Source organism: Zea mays, chromosome 7, assembly GCF_902167145.1.
Source record: "Zea mays cultivar B73 chromosome 7, Zm-B73-REFERENCE-NAM-5.0, whole genome shotgun sequence".
Lineage (NCBI taxonomy): Eukaryota > Viridiplantae > Streptophyta > Magnoliopsida > Poales > Poaceae > Zea > Zea mays.
In genome coordinates, this window is record NC_050102.1 from 114,603,694 (window position 1) to 114,620,761 (window position 17,068).

Below are 17,068 nucleotides of genomic sequence, written 5' to 3' on the forward strand. Positions count from 1 at the left end.
CCATGCGGACATCAACTTGAAGGAATGGCTTTTGCACTTGAGTTTGGTGGGCTTAGGCTTGCGAATGCTGTGAACACGAGGCTTGACATCGTCGGTGGGGTAGAACTTGGGTTCTGTGACCACCTCGCGCGCCGCAGCCTCCTTTGCTTCGATGCCCAGATCATCCATGGTAGTCAGCCTCCACGGATGCTGCAGCAGCAGCCTGCACATTAGTCCCACGACATGGTTTGTGGTGGTGGCTGCTGGATTCCCGGTGGCGGCGCTAGGGTTTTAGCGGCTTTTGTGAGGAGCGAGGGGGCGAGGTCGACAACGCGGGGTGGTGCGAGCGGTGTCGATGCTGTGGGACACGGGAGGGCATGGAGCGGGGTTCCAGGGGGAAGAGCCGGGATGACGCGGCGACAGATATCACAGCGGACGGGGATGGGGTGGCAGACACGGAGCCAGCAACCACGACGGGGGAGGCGGGCGGGGGCATCGCTATTCGCGAGCGAGGGCAAGAGCGCGCGGGCGGGCGGTGGCAGGCGTGGACTGCGGGCGAGAATGGCGCGGGCGAGAATGGCGTCGCGTTGCCGGATATTGTGGAGAAGGGCGTGGATGGCAGGCGGGAATGGCGTTGCGCTGCCGGATCCCAGTGTGAGGGGCGGGAATAGCGTGGACTACGGTGGGGAAGCGCGGTGGGAAAGGGCGGGGGACGGTGAAGCCTACCGTGGACGCCCAAAGTAGGTATATATAGAGTAGTAGAGATTTTGCGCTCTTAAACGTGACACTGGAAAACCAATTTGCCCATTAATTAACCTAGAAAACTGGAACCGTCAAACTGATCATTGATCACTGGTTCTGAAAAGTCTACAGAAACGTCGCCCCGCCCATATGTAAAGCGCTGCACGATCACCTTCCGCGCCGAGCTGCATCCATCCCCACGATCCGCCGCAGGGCGCCGCAACGCCCTCGCCGCCTCCGGTGGCCACTGACGTGTCACCCCACTCCCTTCTTCGTCACCCCATCTCCCTTTCCCGCCACTTCTCCGCGCCATTTCCCTTGCCCACTCGCCTCCTACCTACTAATAATCCCCTCCAGCCAGCAATTCTCCCGCAAAAAAAGACAAAACCCTAAACCCGCGGAGCCGGGGTGGAGAGCAGCCATTCCTTCGCTCCCCTCCGCAATGGCGTCGCGCCGAGCCAGCAACGGCCGCTCTCCCCTCGTGCGGAAACAGAGTCAGATCACCGCCTTTTTCTCCTCCCCTACCCCCTCTCCGTCCCCCTCGGGCCCGAGCCCCGGCGCATCCAAGCCCTCTCCATCGCCGCTGAACCCTAGTGCGAGGACGAGGTCCCCACTTGCCGCGGTATCCCCCTCCTCTCCCAAGCTGCCACAGCCGCAGCAGAAACAGAAGGAGGTAAAGAAGGTTAAGGAGGAGCATGATGCCGCCTTGGTGCCTGCGCCCGCGGCCGCGGAGGTGGTGGGGAGGTGTTTGCGGGTGTACTGGCCGCTGGACGACGCGTGGTACAAGGGCAAGGTGGAGGCCTACGACGCGGCCTCCCGCAGGCACCGCGTGAAGTATGACGACGGCGACGAGGAGGAGGTCGATCTCAGGAAGGAGAAGTTCGAGTGGGCCGCCGTCGTTGAGGAGTCGACCTTGCTGCCGGCGAGGAAGCTGCGGCGTCTCCGGCGGATGTCTGATATCTCGGTGGCAAAATCACCGGCTGAGGCAGAGGATGGCGCAGGGGATTCCACTGAGGACGAGGACTGGAAGAGGGATACTGTTGTGGAGGATGCTTCTGAGGAGGTGGAGCTGGATGAGGAAGACGAGGAGGAAGTTGTTGCAGTGCGATCACGAAAGAGAAATCCAAAGAATTCCTTGATGTCAGGTTCAACACCATCGACATTGGGTTCTGGTTTGACATCAGAATCGGAGCCAAGAATTTCGAAGAGGAGGAAAAACGTGGATGTGGCCTCATTGGATTTTGCTAAAAGGTTCACCTTCGAAGCAGTTAATACCAATAGAAAAGTTGACCCAGAAGTGCCAATGAGCTGTGGCCAGAGTAAGTAGTGGTGTCTTAACTGTTGATGAGCTTGAATTTGTTTCTCCTTATGGTTTTGGTTGCTTTTGTTACAGAGGGGCAAACTACGGGGAATGACTACACTGCTCCTACTGGGGATGCAGCTGAGCGCTTTGGGCAGCGGGATGCTGAGAAGTTTAAATTCCTTGGAGAGTGAGTGTTAATATTGCTAGATGATTTCGATCTTTGCAATGCTAAATTTAGTATGTTATAATGTGTTTCTCAAGCATACATTTTTTACATGTATTGAGTAGAAACTTTATTGCCTTGCTTTATTCTCTTTGGTCTAGAGAAATGTGTTTCTTCCCATTCTCTAGTAGTCTAACGAAAGCAAAGAATTGCTATGCTTGGTTGAATCTTTAGGGCTATGGATTTCTTACCTTAATAACCTTTTGTAACTGAAGAGGGCGCAAAGACGCAAAAGGCAGACGTCCTGGAAACCCGGGCTTTGATCCGAGAACACTTTTATTGCCACCTCAGTTCTTGAAGAATTTGACAGGAGGGCAGGTATAAGTTCATGTTAATAAACCTCATTTTCTGTGGCACAACCTGTATTAATGCTAAGTATTGACAATTGATAAACAGAGGCAATGGTGGGAATTCAAATCACAGCACATGGATAAGGTTCTGTTTTTCAAGGTACATTTATATTTTGCCACAAGTTACTTGGTACTTAAATGCAACTATTTTATTTAGTGATTACAATAATAAAATATGAATTTGAATAGATGGGCAAATTCTACGAACTATTTGAGATGGATGCACATGTTGGAGCAAAGGATCTTGATCTTCAGTACATGAAGGCACAAATATCTTCTCACATTTATGCTTATTGATTCTTCTGCTACTAAGCAATCCAGATGATCTGCCATTTCTCGTATTATCTAGAACTCACTGTCTGTATTCAATCATGTTATCTTAGGGTGAACAGCCCCACTGTGGATTCCCAGAGAAGAATTTATCAGTGAATTTGGAGAAGTTAGCTGAGAAGGTAAACTTATTTAATGTTTTTCCTCATTAAATTTCACACATAATTGCATTTTAGCAATAACATTAATTGCATTACAGGGTTATCGAGTTCTGGTTGTCGAGCAAACTGAAACACCTGACCAGCTTGAACTTCGGCGTAAGGAGATGGGTATAAAGGACAAGGTATGCTTAGATTTCATCATTTCATGGTGTCAATGAAATTGTGTTATGGGAACATGCAAATGTGTTAATCTCAAAGTTGTCTGCTGAATTTAGATTGCAAGCTTTAGCAATATTTCTTTCCTTATTCTGTAATTTCAAAACATCTTAAAGTATGCATAAGATAACGCTATTTTGCATGCTTTACCCTCTGAAGGTTGTCAGACGTGAAATATGTGCAGTAGTCACAAAAGGAACACTAATAGAAGGAGAGCACCTACTGGCAAACCCAGATCCTTCATACCTCCTGTCCGTGACTGAAAGTTACCAACGAAGTCCAAATAAGAGCCAAGACACATGTACCATTGGTGTTAGCATAGTTGATGTTTCTACAAGCAAATTTATTGTAGGACAGGTTAGTACTTACATAATTCTATGTCCATTTCCATGGTTTGCATATTTGATGTTTCTACAAGCAAATTTATTGTAGGACAGGTTAGTGCTTACATTATCTTGTGTCTATTTCCATTTGTATTAAATTGTATAAAACTATTATTAAATTAGGCAAACTGCTCTTGGAGCTGGTGTAACCTCTTACACTAGTATTGTTGCTTTTGCAGTTCCAAGATGATCCAGAGCGCCATGGATTGTGTTCAATTTTGTCTGAAATGAGGCCTGTGGAAATTATAAAGCCTAGTAAAATGCTGAGTCCAGAAACTGAGAAGGCATTAAACAACAACACAAGGAAGCCTTTAATAAATGAGCTGGTTCCGTCCACAGAATTCTGGGACGCAGAAAAGACTATTGATGAGATAAAACAGTACTACAGCTCAGCCAATAAACAGAAAAAAGCCGATGATATACAAGACTGTGTGGACTGTCTGCCTAACTTATTACGCGAGTTAATTGGAGCAGGTGATAAAACATATGCACTTTCAGCTCTAGGAGGTTCCTTATTTTATTTAAGGCAAACCCTTCTGGATGAGAAAATACTTCCATGTGCTGAGTTTGAGCCACTTGCATGCTCGGGGTTCATCAACAATATCCGAAAACATATGATACTTGATACAGCAGCATTGGAGAATCTAGAACTTTTGGAAAATACAAGAACTGGTGGCCTCTCAGGGTAATGCCTGCTTGGAACTATCTTTTTTCTTAGAAATCAAATTCTGATATCTAAGTGCTAATGTATATTCTTCAGGACCCTGTATGCACAACTGAATCATTGTGTTACTGGATTTGGAAAGAGATTGCTCAAACGGTGGATCGCAAAGCCATTGTATGATCGCAGAGAAATACTTCGGCGTCAAAGTGCTGTTGCTACTTTCAAGGTTTCTGTTTTTTGGAATTATATTCCTAAATTATGGCTGTCATCCTGCCTAGTAGGGTGGTATCCACTAATTCAAAAAATCGGGATACAAAGAGCACCGTGAACACCAAATTATCTTCCTTTTCTTGCTGTTCACAGTGGAAAACTAAATTGTGGCAACTTTGAGAAATATCTCTCAGTTGCCATTCCACCTTCTCTTCATATATAAAAATCATTCTACTTCAGAATGACAGCACTATTACTTCTTTGGAAATGAATAAAAACACTGATTTTCATTACTCCTTCAATACTAATCATGATTGCTAACCATCTTCTATCTTTTCTTCAAGCTTTTCTGTTAATTCCCTAGATTATTTGGAGATGCTACCATCTATACCTAATATTATTAAAGTACGAAAATTTCTTCATCTCTCGGTCTGTCATCCCTCGCTCCCACCCCTCTTCTTCCATCACTCACTTTGACTGTTCTCGCTTTCACGGTCGTCCCTCACTCATGCCTTTCTTCTTTTGTTCCTTGGTTCGTCATCTCTTACTTAGCTTGCAGTTGCAAAACCTTCATTGGCATTGCACCGCTCATGTGGTGGCCTGGTCAGCCGAACCCAAGCCCATGTGCATCATGACTTGACACATTTATAACCTCGCAACAGATGTAGACCTAGCCCTATTTATCTCACAAAGTCACAATTATAACCTCACAATAGATGTAGAAATGGCCACCTATTTATGCCGAGTCGATCTTTAGACATTTACCTATATATGATTAATCTTTTATTGTTGCTAGCATTTGTTATAGGCCTTAGGATTTAATTAAATCAGGGTTGGGCCAAGCCCATTTAAATTCAACAAGATAGCTGGCTAATTATGGCCTTATAACCACACAATATGTTGTACGTCCCATTGCAACGCGTGGGCATATTTGCTAGTCTTATATATTTGAATAAGCCATCTTTTGTTTCGAGCTTGGCTGTGTCTGTTTAAATCTAACTAGAATCTATGTATAAGCGCTTATTTTCTATCTACATCAGTTTCTTATTAGTCTCCTTTGTTCGTGGCTTGAAGAATAACCAGTGACTATACTAAGTCATTCACCTTAGTTTTACTGGTTTACATGTATTATTAATAGTGGGAGCATGTGAAGACTTATCTTTATATGTTGAGTTATATGTTGAAATGTAACGTGAAAGGGTCTCTAGCTGAGTTGGTTAGGTGGTTTAAGTAGCCCTTCTCAGGTCTTGAGTTCGACTCCCCATGGGAGCGAATTTTAGGTTGAGACTAGAAAATCCCTTCGTCTGTCCTACACCAAAGCACAGGTATAAGGCCCGGCCCTGATCGCACTCATTCTCACATTTTCTACGATGCTGCTGTGTATGGGTGAGGTAGGGGTTCAGAGGTTTTCTCTTCCTGCGTGAGAATGTCTTTTAAATGTAATGCTCAGGGCTGTCTTACCCCCGCAGGTCGAATTTTTTTATGTTGAAACGTGACAGATTATGAATTGACAAATAAAAACACCAGAAATTTTAAACTGATGGTTAACATGTAGTCTCATGCTTATTGTACATATGTTTGTACTGTACATAGAAAAACATCAGAATAGAGCTTTATTTTCCATATGTCCTATGATTTTGCATTACCATTTGAATCATCTTCATTCCAGGGAGTTGGCCAAGATTGTGCTGCACAGTTCCGTAAGGATTTGTCTAGGCTCCCTGACATGGAACGCCTGCTTGCACGTCTTTTCTCAAGCTGGTAATTTGGTATATTATTTTGTATGAGTCCGGATGCAATACACTGGATTGCTTCACCTTTTGGTTCTGTAGACTGTTTCCTTATGTTTAGCGTCAGAATACTGTCTTGCTTTTGTACTTTGGGACCATTGATTTTTTTGGCTATTTATTTAACCTGATTCACTCAAGTACATTTTTCTGCAGTGATGAAAACAAGAGAAGTTCATCAGTTGTTCTTTATGAAGATGCATCAAAGAAACTGCTTCAACAGTTTACTTCTGCGCTTTGTGGATGCCAGCAGATGTTCCATGCATGTTCTTCTATTAGTACATTGATATGCTCAGAGGGATCTCAACTTATTGATTTGCTGTCACCAGGTAGAATACTATTTTTAATGCATTTTCTCATTAGTTTTGTTGCACACTCATATGTTGCTCCTTTTGTCTTCATTTTTTATTTTCCTTGTTTGTCTGCTTTAAGTTAGTATAATAGAATTTAATGCATTAGGTAACCCTTGGATGTGATAACTATTTGCAGGCAAAGGCCTATCAAATATTTCATCTATTTTAGACCGATTCAGAGATGCATTTGATTGGTCAGAAGCAGACCGCAATGGTCGGATCATTCCTTCTGAAGGTTGTGATCCTGAATATGATGCCACTTGCAATGCAATAGAAGAGATCAAATCCAGTCTAAAAGAGTACTTGAAGGAGCAACGAAAGCTTTTGAGACCTGCATCGGTAGTGCTACACCATACTTCTTTTTCAAGCTTTGCATGATTAATGATTTGTTAGTCTCTTTGCCAATTAACTATTATTCAACAACCATTCAGGTTAATTATGTTAATGTTGGAAAAGATATGTACCTAATTGAAGTGCCTGAGAGTTTGGGAGGTTCAGTTCCCAGAAACTATGAGTTGCAGTCTACAAAAAAGGTAATCAAAATGTTTCTCCCTCTTGTATTTAAGTGTAAATAAATACTTAAATGTATAACTGAGCTACTACTATTGCATACATTTGATTCGCTAATATATATCTACTACTTGTTTTACAAATAATGTGTACCTTACTACCTACTACTAATAACAAAAAAAATAAAAAAATAAAGGCATTCTTCAGAATTTGATTCAGCGATTTCTTTTTCAAATAGTGTGACCTACTACCACTATCACCACCGTGTAATCTAGTGTAGTCTATAATGTAGTTCAAGGTGTTAATGATGTGTGCTGATAAACTTGAAAAGGTACACACTAAATACTTAGTTGCAACATTATTGTTCTGTTGTGCATAAACTAGGTACATTATTATCATGCCTCAAATTTCAGACCTCTGTTTTGACATTAATTGGAGTTAGATTGTTTGCTTGGGGGCTAGTTTTGAAATCTCTCTTTCTTCCGGCAACTGAGATGAACCCCAAAATAACAGGATCATTTAATGTTCAGAATTAACTATTTATCATCTATTACTGAATTCCTATGTGTGTAATGACTGCCTGAATGCCAGCAGTTCAAGTTCATTTTTCTTTCATCTTTTGTGCTAAGGCACTGCATTTTTGTTTTACTTTACCTGAACACACGCTTTCTGCCACCTGTGTTATTAAAACTACGTTTACGTTTAAACGTCAAACCTCTAATTAGAGGTTGAAACCGTGTTTTGGCATTCTAGACTGTAAAACGCGGTGTTTCATGCGTTTTAGACCATTAGTTACTTTTGGGCCCAGTCTGTTAGTTACTTTTGAGGTCCAATCCGGCTCATGGGTGATGTTTTGGTAAGCCACTAACCTCTCTGTTTTGGTATTTAACTTCATGTTATTGTCCAAAATTATGATATATTGGTTTTTTTCTATGTTGTTTAAAACTACATTTAAACTTTGTTTAAAAGTTTAAAAGTCAAAACTTTACCCATGAGCGTTTCAACGTTTTATCGTTTTGATAACCTTGGTTGCCACTAAAGCCAGCTGCGGTTGCTGGCATTATAGCCGTTGAAGCCACTGTACAAATGTACTGAAAGCTTAGCAGCAACAGTGCCCATCACAGCCAGCTGAACGCGTTGATTGAATATGGTTCATAGATGTTCGATTCAAACTGGGGCCTATGTTAAGAAATCCTAAGAGTGTAAGACAATTTAAATGTTCTAACCAGGGTTTCTATCGGTACTGGACGCCAGAACTGAAAGAGCTAATATTAGAACTTTCAAAGGCTGAGTCAGAGAAAGAATCAAAATTGAAAGCCATTCTTCAGAATCTGATTCAGCTATTTGTTGAGCATCACACTGAGTGGAGGCAGCTGGTTTCTGTTGTTGCTGGTAACGCTTCATGCAATATTGTTTTTCTCTCTAGCACTTTAGTTTTAGTTTACCACAGGTTAGCAATATTCCTAGTGTTCTATATTTTAATGATATTTTCTCCTAATGGATCTCTATTATTTTACTGTACCCTGATTTGCTATTTCATTGAAAGAAAGTACTGAGAATTTGTTTGATGTTCTAAGTTGCTAATTTTGCATACCATCTTACCATCTGCCAAGTATATATCAACTGTTTCTTTCTTCCAAAAGGCATGTTTGTGCGACCTACTATATGGAGATCTTTATTGTCAAGCAAGACTGAGTAACAGTGATGTTGGTTAATAACTAATATTACCAGTATGACAGTTGATTCATGACTAGTAAAGAATTGTTATCCTGCTAGCTGTACTTCTAACAAAGACGCGTAGCTGTGTATACCACATTCATTGTGTAGGTATATTTTCTATTCTAAATATTTCCTTTGATTTTATCATACAGAGCTTGATGTATTGACAAGTCTTGCTATTGCAAGTGGTTATTTTGAGGGACCAAGTTGCTGTCCAACTATAAAAGAATCAAATGGCACAGACGATACTCCTACTTTCCATGCTAGAAATCTTGGACATCCCATTCTACGAAGTGATTCCTTAGGCAAGGGTTCATTTGTACCGAATGACGTTAAGATAGGTGGTCCAGGGAATGCCAGTTTTATTGTTCTTACTGGTCCAAATATGGGTGGTAAATCAACTCTCTTGCGCCAAGTTTGTCTTACCATTATACTGGCTCAGGTAATTCACCATCTTTATCATGTATATATATCAGCATTGCTTGTTCATGACAACTGATTTCATATTCTTTGCCAGATTGGAGCAGATGTTCCTGCAGAAAAACTTGAGCTTTCTCTTGTTGACCGTATCTTCGTTCGAATGGGAGCAAGGGATCATATTATGGCTGGCCAAAGTACATTCTTGGTGGAGCTCGAGGAGACTGCCTCAGTGCTTGTAAGTTCTTCCTTGGAGATATGAGGATTTATATTAATTTTTAATTTTGTATGTTCTCAACCGTGTTCAACTTTTGCTCCAGTCATCAGCTACCAAGAATTCTCTTGTGGTGTTAGATGAGCTTGGACGGGGTACATCAACTTCTGATGGACAAGCTATCGCGTAAGTTGGATTACTGGTCATAACATTGGTTGCTGCCTACTTCTGATATCTATTTATTCTCTTGTAGTCTCATTTACCTTTAATAATGCTCACTATGAGATCACTGACTCGCCCTTACTACTACAACAGGGCTTCAGTTCTGGAATATCTAGTTCATCAGGTGCAGTGTCTAGGCTTGTTTTCTACACACTATCATAGGTTAGCAATGGAACACAACGATACCAAGGTAATCGACACATACCTTGTCCTTTTTTGTTGTTCCTTAATCCAACTTTATCCAATGTTGTAACCTGCATATATGAATACTGAACATCGCAGGTATCGCTGTGCCATATGGCGTGCGAGGTGGTCGAGGGAGTAGGAGGTCTGGAAGAAGTGACTTTCCTTTATAGATTAACACCTGGTGCTTGCCCTAAAAGTTATGGTGTAAATGTTGCTCGATTGGCAGGTAATTCTCAAGCTAATGCACTTGTTTCTTAATGTCTTCTGCTCTGAATTCAAATGCTCTTTTTCCTCGGGCCGTGTTATGTTGACACATAATACCATGCCCATTTGCTGTCTTCGCTCTTGATACTCAGGAATTCCTACTAAATTGCTTCAAAGAGCGAATGAAAAGTCGAGTGAATTTGAGGCCAATTACGGGAAGCGACACAAGATGACCAACGATAAGCACGTCAGTGCACAGAGCGATGATAAGTTTTCTGCCATAAGGGATCTGTTTCGAATTGTGAAGACATGGCCTCGTCCTGAAGATCAGGAAGCGAGTATAAGCATGCTCCGTAAATTGCAGAAGCGTGCCAAGGTATAGGCTGTGGAAGGCTAGGTAGGCGATTGTTACATAGCATGCTCGCCTGGTAGAGATGGCCTCGTTTTGCTACCTTGGTGGCATTTTTTTTGTTGGATTGGCGTCATACCGAGAGGGGAGAAAATTACGTGGACACGGGTTCCAATCGAGGACAGCATTGCCCTAGGTTTAGTGTGGAAGCAGAAAAAGGCTCAGTCCCATCGGATGTGTCAGGATTCATTGATGGGACGTGGATTGAGAATTCTGCGTCTACAGCTTTACTATCCCTTCCAACAATTTTGTGCCCTCACTAATTCTCCTACCAGGCCAGGAGCCCCAAGGTATTGGTCTGTCCTGGTTTGTTCGAGCTCGGTAGGGTGTTGGATCAGTGCTGACCTGAGACGTGGAGAAACATCCCGGACTGTAACTTTCCTGAAGGGTTAATTATGATTACTATATGTAAATCAGAACTACTCTCTCGAAGTTGCAAGGCAACTTAGGATTAATTTTAGTGCCTTTTTGTATTCTGAAAAGTTCGAGCTTGTATTTAGTCGAGATTTGAGCTGTAATCCAAAACAAAATAGGCCCCACTCCAACGTTTTATAGCCTTATCGTAGAACGATACAGGACACGTGGACATGAATCTTACTACGGTTATTCCCATCTGGGTTAGTTTGTGAACTTAAATCCTTTGGGATCTCCTGGGGTGAGGAATTTTAGGAGATACTATTTAAATAAGATATTTAATTATTTATGATAGGTTTTTTCTCTTTACCTCTCCTTGTTAGATCTGAGCATAGACCTTCTGATCCAACGAACTTGCTCGAAAAAAAACTGATTAATGCAAATCTGATTAATGCGATGTATGGGTATATGCTAGTGTTTGACCAGTAACCATCCATGGGTTAGGTACAGTTCATCCCAAACCTAATCTAAGCTAAAAAAATCCGACCCAATCTAGAAAAAATCTAACCCGACGTGTTCAATAGAGGCATGGGCTAATCTAACATAACTCGATACTATGCATGAGTTGGACATGAGCCGGATCAAACGATCCAATATTTACACGATCCAATCTTTACTTGACCCGACGTTTGAACGATCCAACCTTTATGTGACCCGACGTTTGAACAAGTCCACACTTTGCTTTCAAACTAGCACTTTAAATCCATTCAATCTCCTTCCATCTATATGAATTAAGATTAAAATGAACATGTAAAGAGTGCTAATAACCTTCCCACGGGACCTTGCAGAATACTAGCAATACCGATTACCGTAGGAGTCGATGAATCTAAAAGTAACCAAAATGTGAAAGCATATAAGCGGGTCCACGGTCCAAAACTCCGAATCAACGAGCCGAAGAACAGCAGAGCAGTCGTAGAAAAAGGATGTGTGGAAGCGGAAAGGGCACTGCATGGAAGCCAGCCTGCGCTGCTTGTGCCCCGGAATCTGATTCCCAAAAAGCACATAGATCGAGCCCACACGGGAATGAATCACTCGAGTGAAGCGTCCATAAAAGATCAGGCTCACAAGTTACAAGTAGTCAAGTACGGCTGCAAGCAAAGCGAAGCACACCAAAGCGAGCATCAAGCAGCGCCTCGCACGCTAATCCCTTCCTTTCCTCTGCTGGCCGCCCTTAACAGCACTCGGTCCTCGCTCTCCCTGCGGCGGCCTTTTTCACACTCTGCACCTCCTCCCCTCCGGCCAGTCGAAACCGTCGCCGCCGCCGCCGGGAGGAGAAGAGCTCCATGGACTACAGGGTGAGTGCGTGCCAACATGAGGGTTTCATGTTATGTCAGTCCTAGCAAAATTGTTGTCGAGAGCTGAAACTCCGAGAGGCAGTTAAGTGACGTGTGCTCTTTACTCTCAGCAGCAGTCCTACTGCATGACCCTGAGGATGAACATCGACTGCAACGGGTGCTACCAGAGGATCAGGAGGGCGCTCCTCCAGATGCGAGGTAAACACTCTAGCCGCCCATCTGCGGTGATGCCTGAAAGGCTGAAACCTCGGTTTGTGAAGCTTCTCTGAACTGAACCTTTTTGGTTTTTTTGCAGAGCTGGAGAAACACCTGATCGACAAGAAGCACGGCCGGGTCGTAGTGTGGGGCGCCTTCAGCCCGCAGGACGTGGCCATCAAGATCAGGAAGCGGACCAACCGCCGCGTCGAGATCCTCGACCTCAGCGAGGCCTCGCCGGCAGCCCCAGAAGGCGGCCCCGACGGCCACATGTCCTGAAGGAACCACGTCACCAATACGTACTCTGGAGAACTGCTTGCTATTCTCTTCACTCTTCACCAAGGCAGGCCCGCCTCAGAGGACGTAACCATATGCCTGCCTGGCATCTTTTACCTTCTTGTAATTTAGGAATCCTGCATCATTTTGTTCTGTAACTGTGAAGGCTTGTTGAAGTAACCAGAAAAAAAATCTAGGTACCGTTCTAAAAGTCCATCTGATGCGACCAGAGAGGCTATGCTCGTTTGCTTTAACTTTACTCAAAACAGGAAAAAATGATCTGTTGAATTTCCTGTCAATTAGTATTGTCCAGTTAAGACATAAACAAGATCTATATAGGAACCAGGAAGCAGCCTCTATCATTATTAATGCCCCAAAGTGTTTACACAATTCATGGTTTCTTGAATCAGGGTCTCCCTCCAAGAATAGATAAACACACGGAGCGAAAACGATCAGTGTATAAACTGTACACAAAAATCTGTATGTGGAGATATAACATTGAAAAGTGTCTTTTTATTATCTATATTGGCATTGTCTTCCAATTGTGAATAAAAAAAAATTGAGAACTTGTATGAAGCTTCCCTTACAATGTGAGGCATTCAGGATCCTCAACAATCTTTGCAAATGTTTGCAGGAATGCTGCCAAATCAGCACCATAGATAATCCTGTGATCAGCAGTAACATTCACCTGAAAAACAAATGGCAGGATCAACCATCTCTGCAGGGAAAATTGGTTGCTATTATGGACCAGGATCGTGGGGGGTTTTTTTTTGCCCCTGTTCTGTGAGTATGATGCCTACCCCACCCCCAAATTGCTCAGCACAAAAGACTTCGTTGTTGTTTTGAGAATAGGATGGTATGGTGTTGTATAAATCTAGAATAGTTCTTATTGACAACAAAAATTATAACACATCATTGGAGATCATTAGTATGTACTTATGTGACAGAAAATAATCAGTGTTAATCACTAGTACTGAATAAGGAGGCCAAGCATTGTAATTACTGATTTATCATGACATGATTGATACCACCAAACAAAACTTTATCACAACACATAATTATGATTTAGTATAAAAACCAACTTAGATACACACAAAAAAAAACTAATCATCACCTTGCTAACATAGAAGTGTGAATCTGAAACCGCAGCAAGCCTACACCGTGCCTCTTACATTCAGGCGCAGTCAGCCAATCCTTGGCTTGCATATATTTGATATTTGAAATGATGTTATGACATAAATTTCACTTACATGTTCTAGGGAACAAGCAGACGGATCACAGATTATTTGGGCTTTAAGGTTTAGCTATGTTAACACCAAATAAATTTCATAACATACTACTGCGGTTTAGCATTTCTAATGAAATGTGCTAAGGAAAATACACAATTGATCTTCACAATTACATGTAAATGCCAGAAATACTAAACATCAGTCAGTAACCAGAGCTTCGGTATACTCAAATTTTAGATACAGATACGAGAATAAACTAACCAGCATTTCACTCTTGATACTAAAGAAACCATCCTTATCAGCCACTACAGTAGGTCTTGACGCTCCAACAGCCATGATAGCCCCCTGCATATAACCATGCAATCTTCTTGTGTTTAATAAAATAGAATACAATTCTATCAACATTTCATACTAACTAGACAAACATCAGACACCAGGGAAGAAACCCATACAATTCTATCAACATTTCATACTAACTGGACAGACAACATACACCAGGGAAGAAACCCACCTGACCAGCAGGAAGGATTGCGTCGAATTTATCCACCCCAAACATACCCAAATTGGATAGTGTAAACGTCCCTACAGACAGTCAGCTCTTCAGGTAAGCAAAGTTTTCGTGAACAGCTGATGTCAATAGAGCAAAGGATATGTTGTATACCAGAGTTGTATTCATTTGGTTGCAGCTGCTTCATGCGTGCCTTCTTGAGCAGCACTCTCCACTTTCGTGCAAGCAGATATATATCCATCTGCCATGTCAATTTTTGGAGCTACTTAGTAGACGAAAATTGTATGCACTCGACAATCCACTCATACCCTAAAATGCTGCGTTGCCACCCTCGAGTGCAATAAGCACCGACCTTATCAGCATCCTCTAATACTGGAGTAAGAAGGCCACCCTCGAGTGCAACAGCCACTCCAATGTTGACATCATTGTTGTAGGAGAAGCTCTTTCCATCTCTGCAGCTAGCATTTACTACAGGGTGTTGGGTGAGCGCCACAGCTGCCGCCTTCACCAGCAGCACTGTCTTTGTAACCCCCTTTGACTTAACCTATATCAAACTCAAATCAATCAGTACAGCATGGTCGAGGTATGAAATCCAACGCTCTGCCTGAGATCAATAGAAAATTGTACCTTCTCATAGAGTGCGTCAAGCTTGTCAGTGATCATGGAGTAGCTAACCCGGAATGTCGGTACCCTCAAGCTCTCCACCATGTTCTTGCTCACCGCCGCCTGCATTGTCGTGAACGGCACCACCGTGCCACCGGGTACTGGTGGCAGCACCGCACTTGCGGGCACTAGTGGCGCAGCGTCAACAGAAGCAGGGGGTGGAGGTGGAGGGGGTCGCTTGTGCTTGATGCCAGCAGCTGCCTCGACGTCAGCCGCCGTGACGCGGCCGTGTGGCCCGGTGCCGACAACCCCGGCGATGTCCACCCTGTGCTGCTTCGCGAGTTTCTTGGCGTAAGGTGTCGCGATGCCCTTTGTCGCTGGAGGCGCCACAGGCGCTGGAGGAGGTGGCCCCAGGGCGGCGGCGGCATGGGGAGGAGAGGGTGCCTGGCTTTGTCCCTGCGAGAGGGCCTGAGCGCGCGCCCGCGCCAGCGCGACCTCCTCCTCTGATTCAGCGAGGAGGGCGATAGGGGCGCCTACGGGGGCGGTCCCACCGGCCGGGACGAGGACGACTGCGACTATGCCATCGTGGAACGTCTCCACATCCATATCGGCCTTGTCGGACTCCACGACCACCACTGGGTCGCCCTTGCCCACGCGGTCCCCCTCGGCGGCCGTCCAGGAGACGATCTTGCCCTCCATCATCGTTGAGCTCAGCGCCGGCATGAATATCTCCCGAATCTTCGCCCTCACCACCGCCATCCTCCTCCGCCGCGGCGCCCCCGGAGCAGCAAGGCGCGCGCGTCCCGGGGCGGTGGGGACGGAGAGGCAGGGAGGAATCAGAGACGCCATGGTGCACTGGTTGATGATCACTGAACAAATGACCCCCCTTTCAGGACTCGGTTGGGTTGGGTCTAGGAGAACGCGGGCAGGGCGGCGGAATCCGGCGAGCGGCGCGAGGTGGGAGACGAACCAGATCGTTAGGTGAAGCCGTGAAGGCGGCCAGCCACTGCAGTGTGGGCCCGGGGCGCCAGCCGCCGTTAATACTCCGTACCCTAATACTATCTCCTGCAGATTACCCATCCATGTACCAGATTACCCATCCATGTACCTGTATTCAAATTTTACTCTGCGATTATTGCGGTCTATAATGGAAAATAGTATATATAGATAAAATTTGAATAATATGCTGGAGTTGACCTACCATGTGGACTAAACGCCTCTTAGTAAAAGCTATGCCGTAGCAACTCCAAGAGAAAGCTAAAAAAAGTCCCAAAACGTTTTAAGGGAGAAAAGGGCCACATCTTCTCTCCAACAGCATACTGTTAATACTTTTCCAATTTTTAATTATCGACAGCCTTCCTCCTGCGTATTTATGCAAACCAATGATATCCAATTTATATCTATACTATATTTAAAGCATCAGTTTCAACGGTCATCCCGCGTCATCTTTTTACAAATAATCCCTCATAGTTATTTCAAATTAATCCGTTGCACGCCTATAGATGGCCAAAGGCGGGCATGGACCAGACGCCCGCGGGGCACCTCTAGCCCAGACACGTCATGCTGACCTACTGACTGTGTCGGACCAGCTCGTTAGCCCGTCGACCCATTTGATTAAATCAACGTAAAATGTAACAGTTATTTCAAATTAATCCGTTGCACGCCTATGAATGGCTAAAGGCGGGCACGGACCAGACATCCACGGGGCACAACTCTGGCCTAGACCCTTGGATTCGTTTCGCAAAGGGAGACATCTTGGCTAAACACTAACACAATCTACAAATACCACTTCCAATACAATTTGTAGAAACTCCGACTCCCGTTCAGAAAGAAATGGGACTTCCCCCGAGAGGGGATTCACTACTTGATGATGGTCCGTCGGCTCATTTGATTAAATCAACGTAAAATGTGGAGGTGGTGATTGAACCCATGCTCTGATAGAAGAAGAGCGGGAGACACTGTCTAACCAGTAGAACATCATGCTCAAATATTTTTAATATTGAATATAAATTATATATGTATATACG

General features: G+C 44.0%; 3 protein-coding genes across 4 annotated transcripts; 2 read left to right on the top strand and 1 right to left on the bottom strand.

Annotated features, from left to right (window-relative positions):
• The first annotated feature begins 861 nt into the window (after positions 1-861).
• LOC542626 (mismatch binding protein Mus3) lies at positions 862-11,229 on the top strand. Its single transcript, XM_020541216.2, has 21 exons — positions 862-2,039; positions 2,114-2,210; positions 2,462-2,564; positions 2,643-2,696; positions 2,786-2,860; positions 2,980-3,048; positions 3,126-3,209; positions 3,403-3,600; positions 3,806-4,311; positions 4,387-4,516; positions 6,170-6,261; positions 6,444-6,616; positions 6,777-6,979; positions 7,072-7,173; positions 8,380-8,542; positions 9,022-9,311; positions 9,387-9,524; positions 9,607-9,686; positions 9,816-9,912; positions 10,005-10,134; positions 10,265-11,229. Exons 1-21 carry the CDS (start codon positions 1,163-1,165, stop codon positions 10,492-10,494), a joined length of 3,891 nt encoding a protein of 1,296 aa, XP_020396805.1. The 5' UTR covers positions 862-1,162; the 3' UTR covers positions 10,495-11,229.
• A 601-nt stretch (positions 11,230-11,830) lies between these two features.
• Positions 11,831-13,269, top strand: LOC100275657 (uncharacterized). 2 transcript variants are annotated; one of them, XM_008652961.4, is made up of 3 exons: positions 11,831-12,230; positions 12,341-12,428; positions 12,526-13,269. In XM_008652961.4, the coding sequence occupies exons 1-3, from the start codon at positions 12,219-12,221 to the stop codon at positions 12,702-12,704; spliced, it is 279 nt and encodes a 92-aa protein (XP_008651183.1). In that variant the 5' UTR covers positions 11,831-12,218; the 3' UTR covers positions 12,705-13,269. The 2 variants fall into 2 exon arrangements, with proteins under 2 accessions (XP_008651183.1, NP_001143164.1); NM_001149692.2 differs by having other exon boundaries at positions 12,012-12,230; positions 12,344-12,428; positions 12,526-12,907.
• Positions 13,186-16,057, bottom strand: LOC100285796 (dihydrolipoyllysine-residue acetyltransferase component of pyruvatedehydrogenase complex). The gene is made up of 6 exons (NM_001158686.3): positions 15,066-16,057; positions 14,791-14,982; positions 14,592-14,679; positions 14,442-14,512; positions 14,192-14,275; positions 13,186-13,389 (listed from the first exon to the last, which is right to left on the bottom strand). Exons 1-6 carry the CDS (start codon positions 15,888-15,890, stop codon positions 13,285-13,287), a joined length of 1,365 nt encoding a protein of 454 aa, NP_001152158.2. The 5' UTR covers positions 15,891-16,057; the 3' UTR covers positions 13,186-13,284.
• Between the last annotated feature and the right edge of the window lie 1,011 nt (positions 16,058-17,068).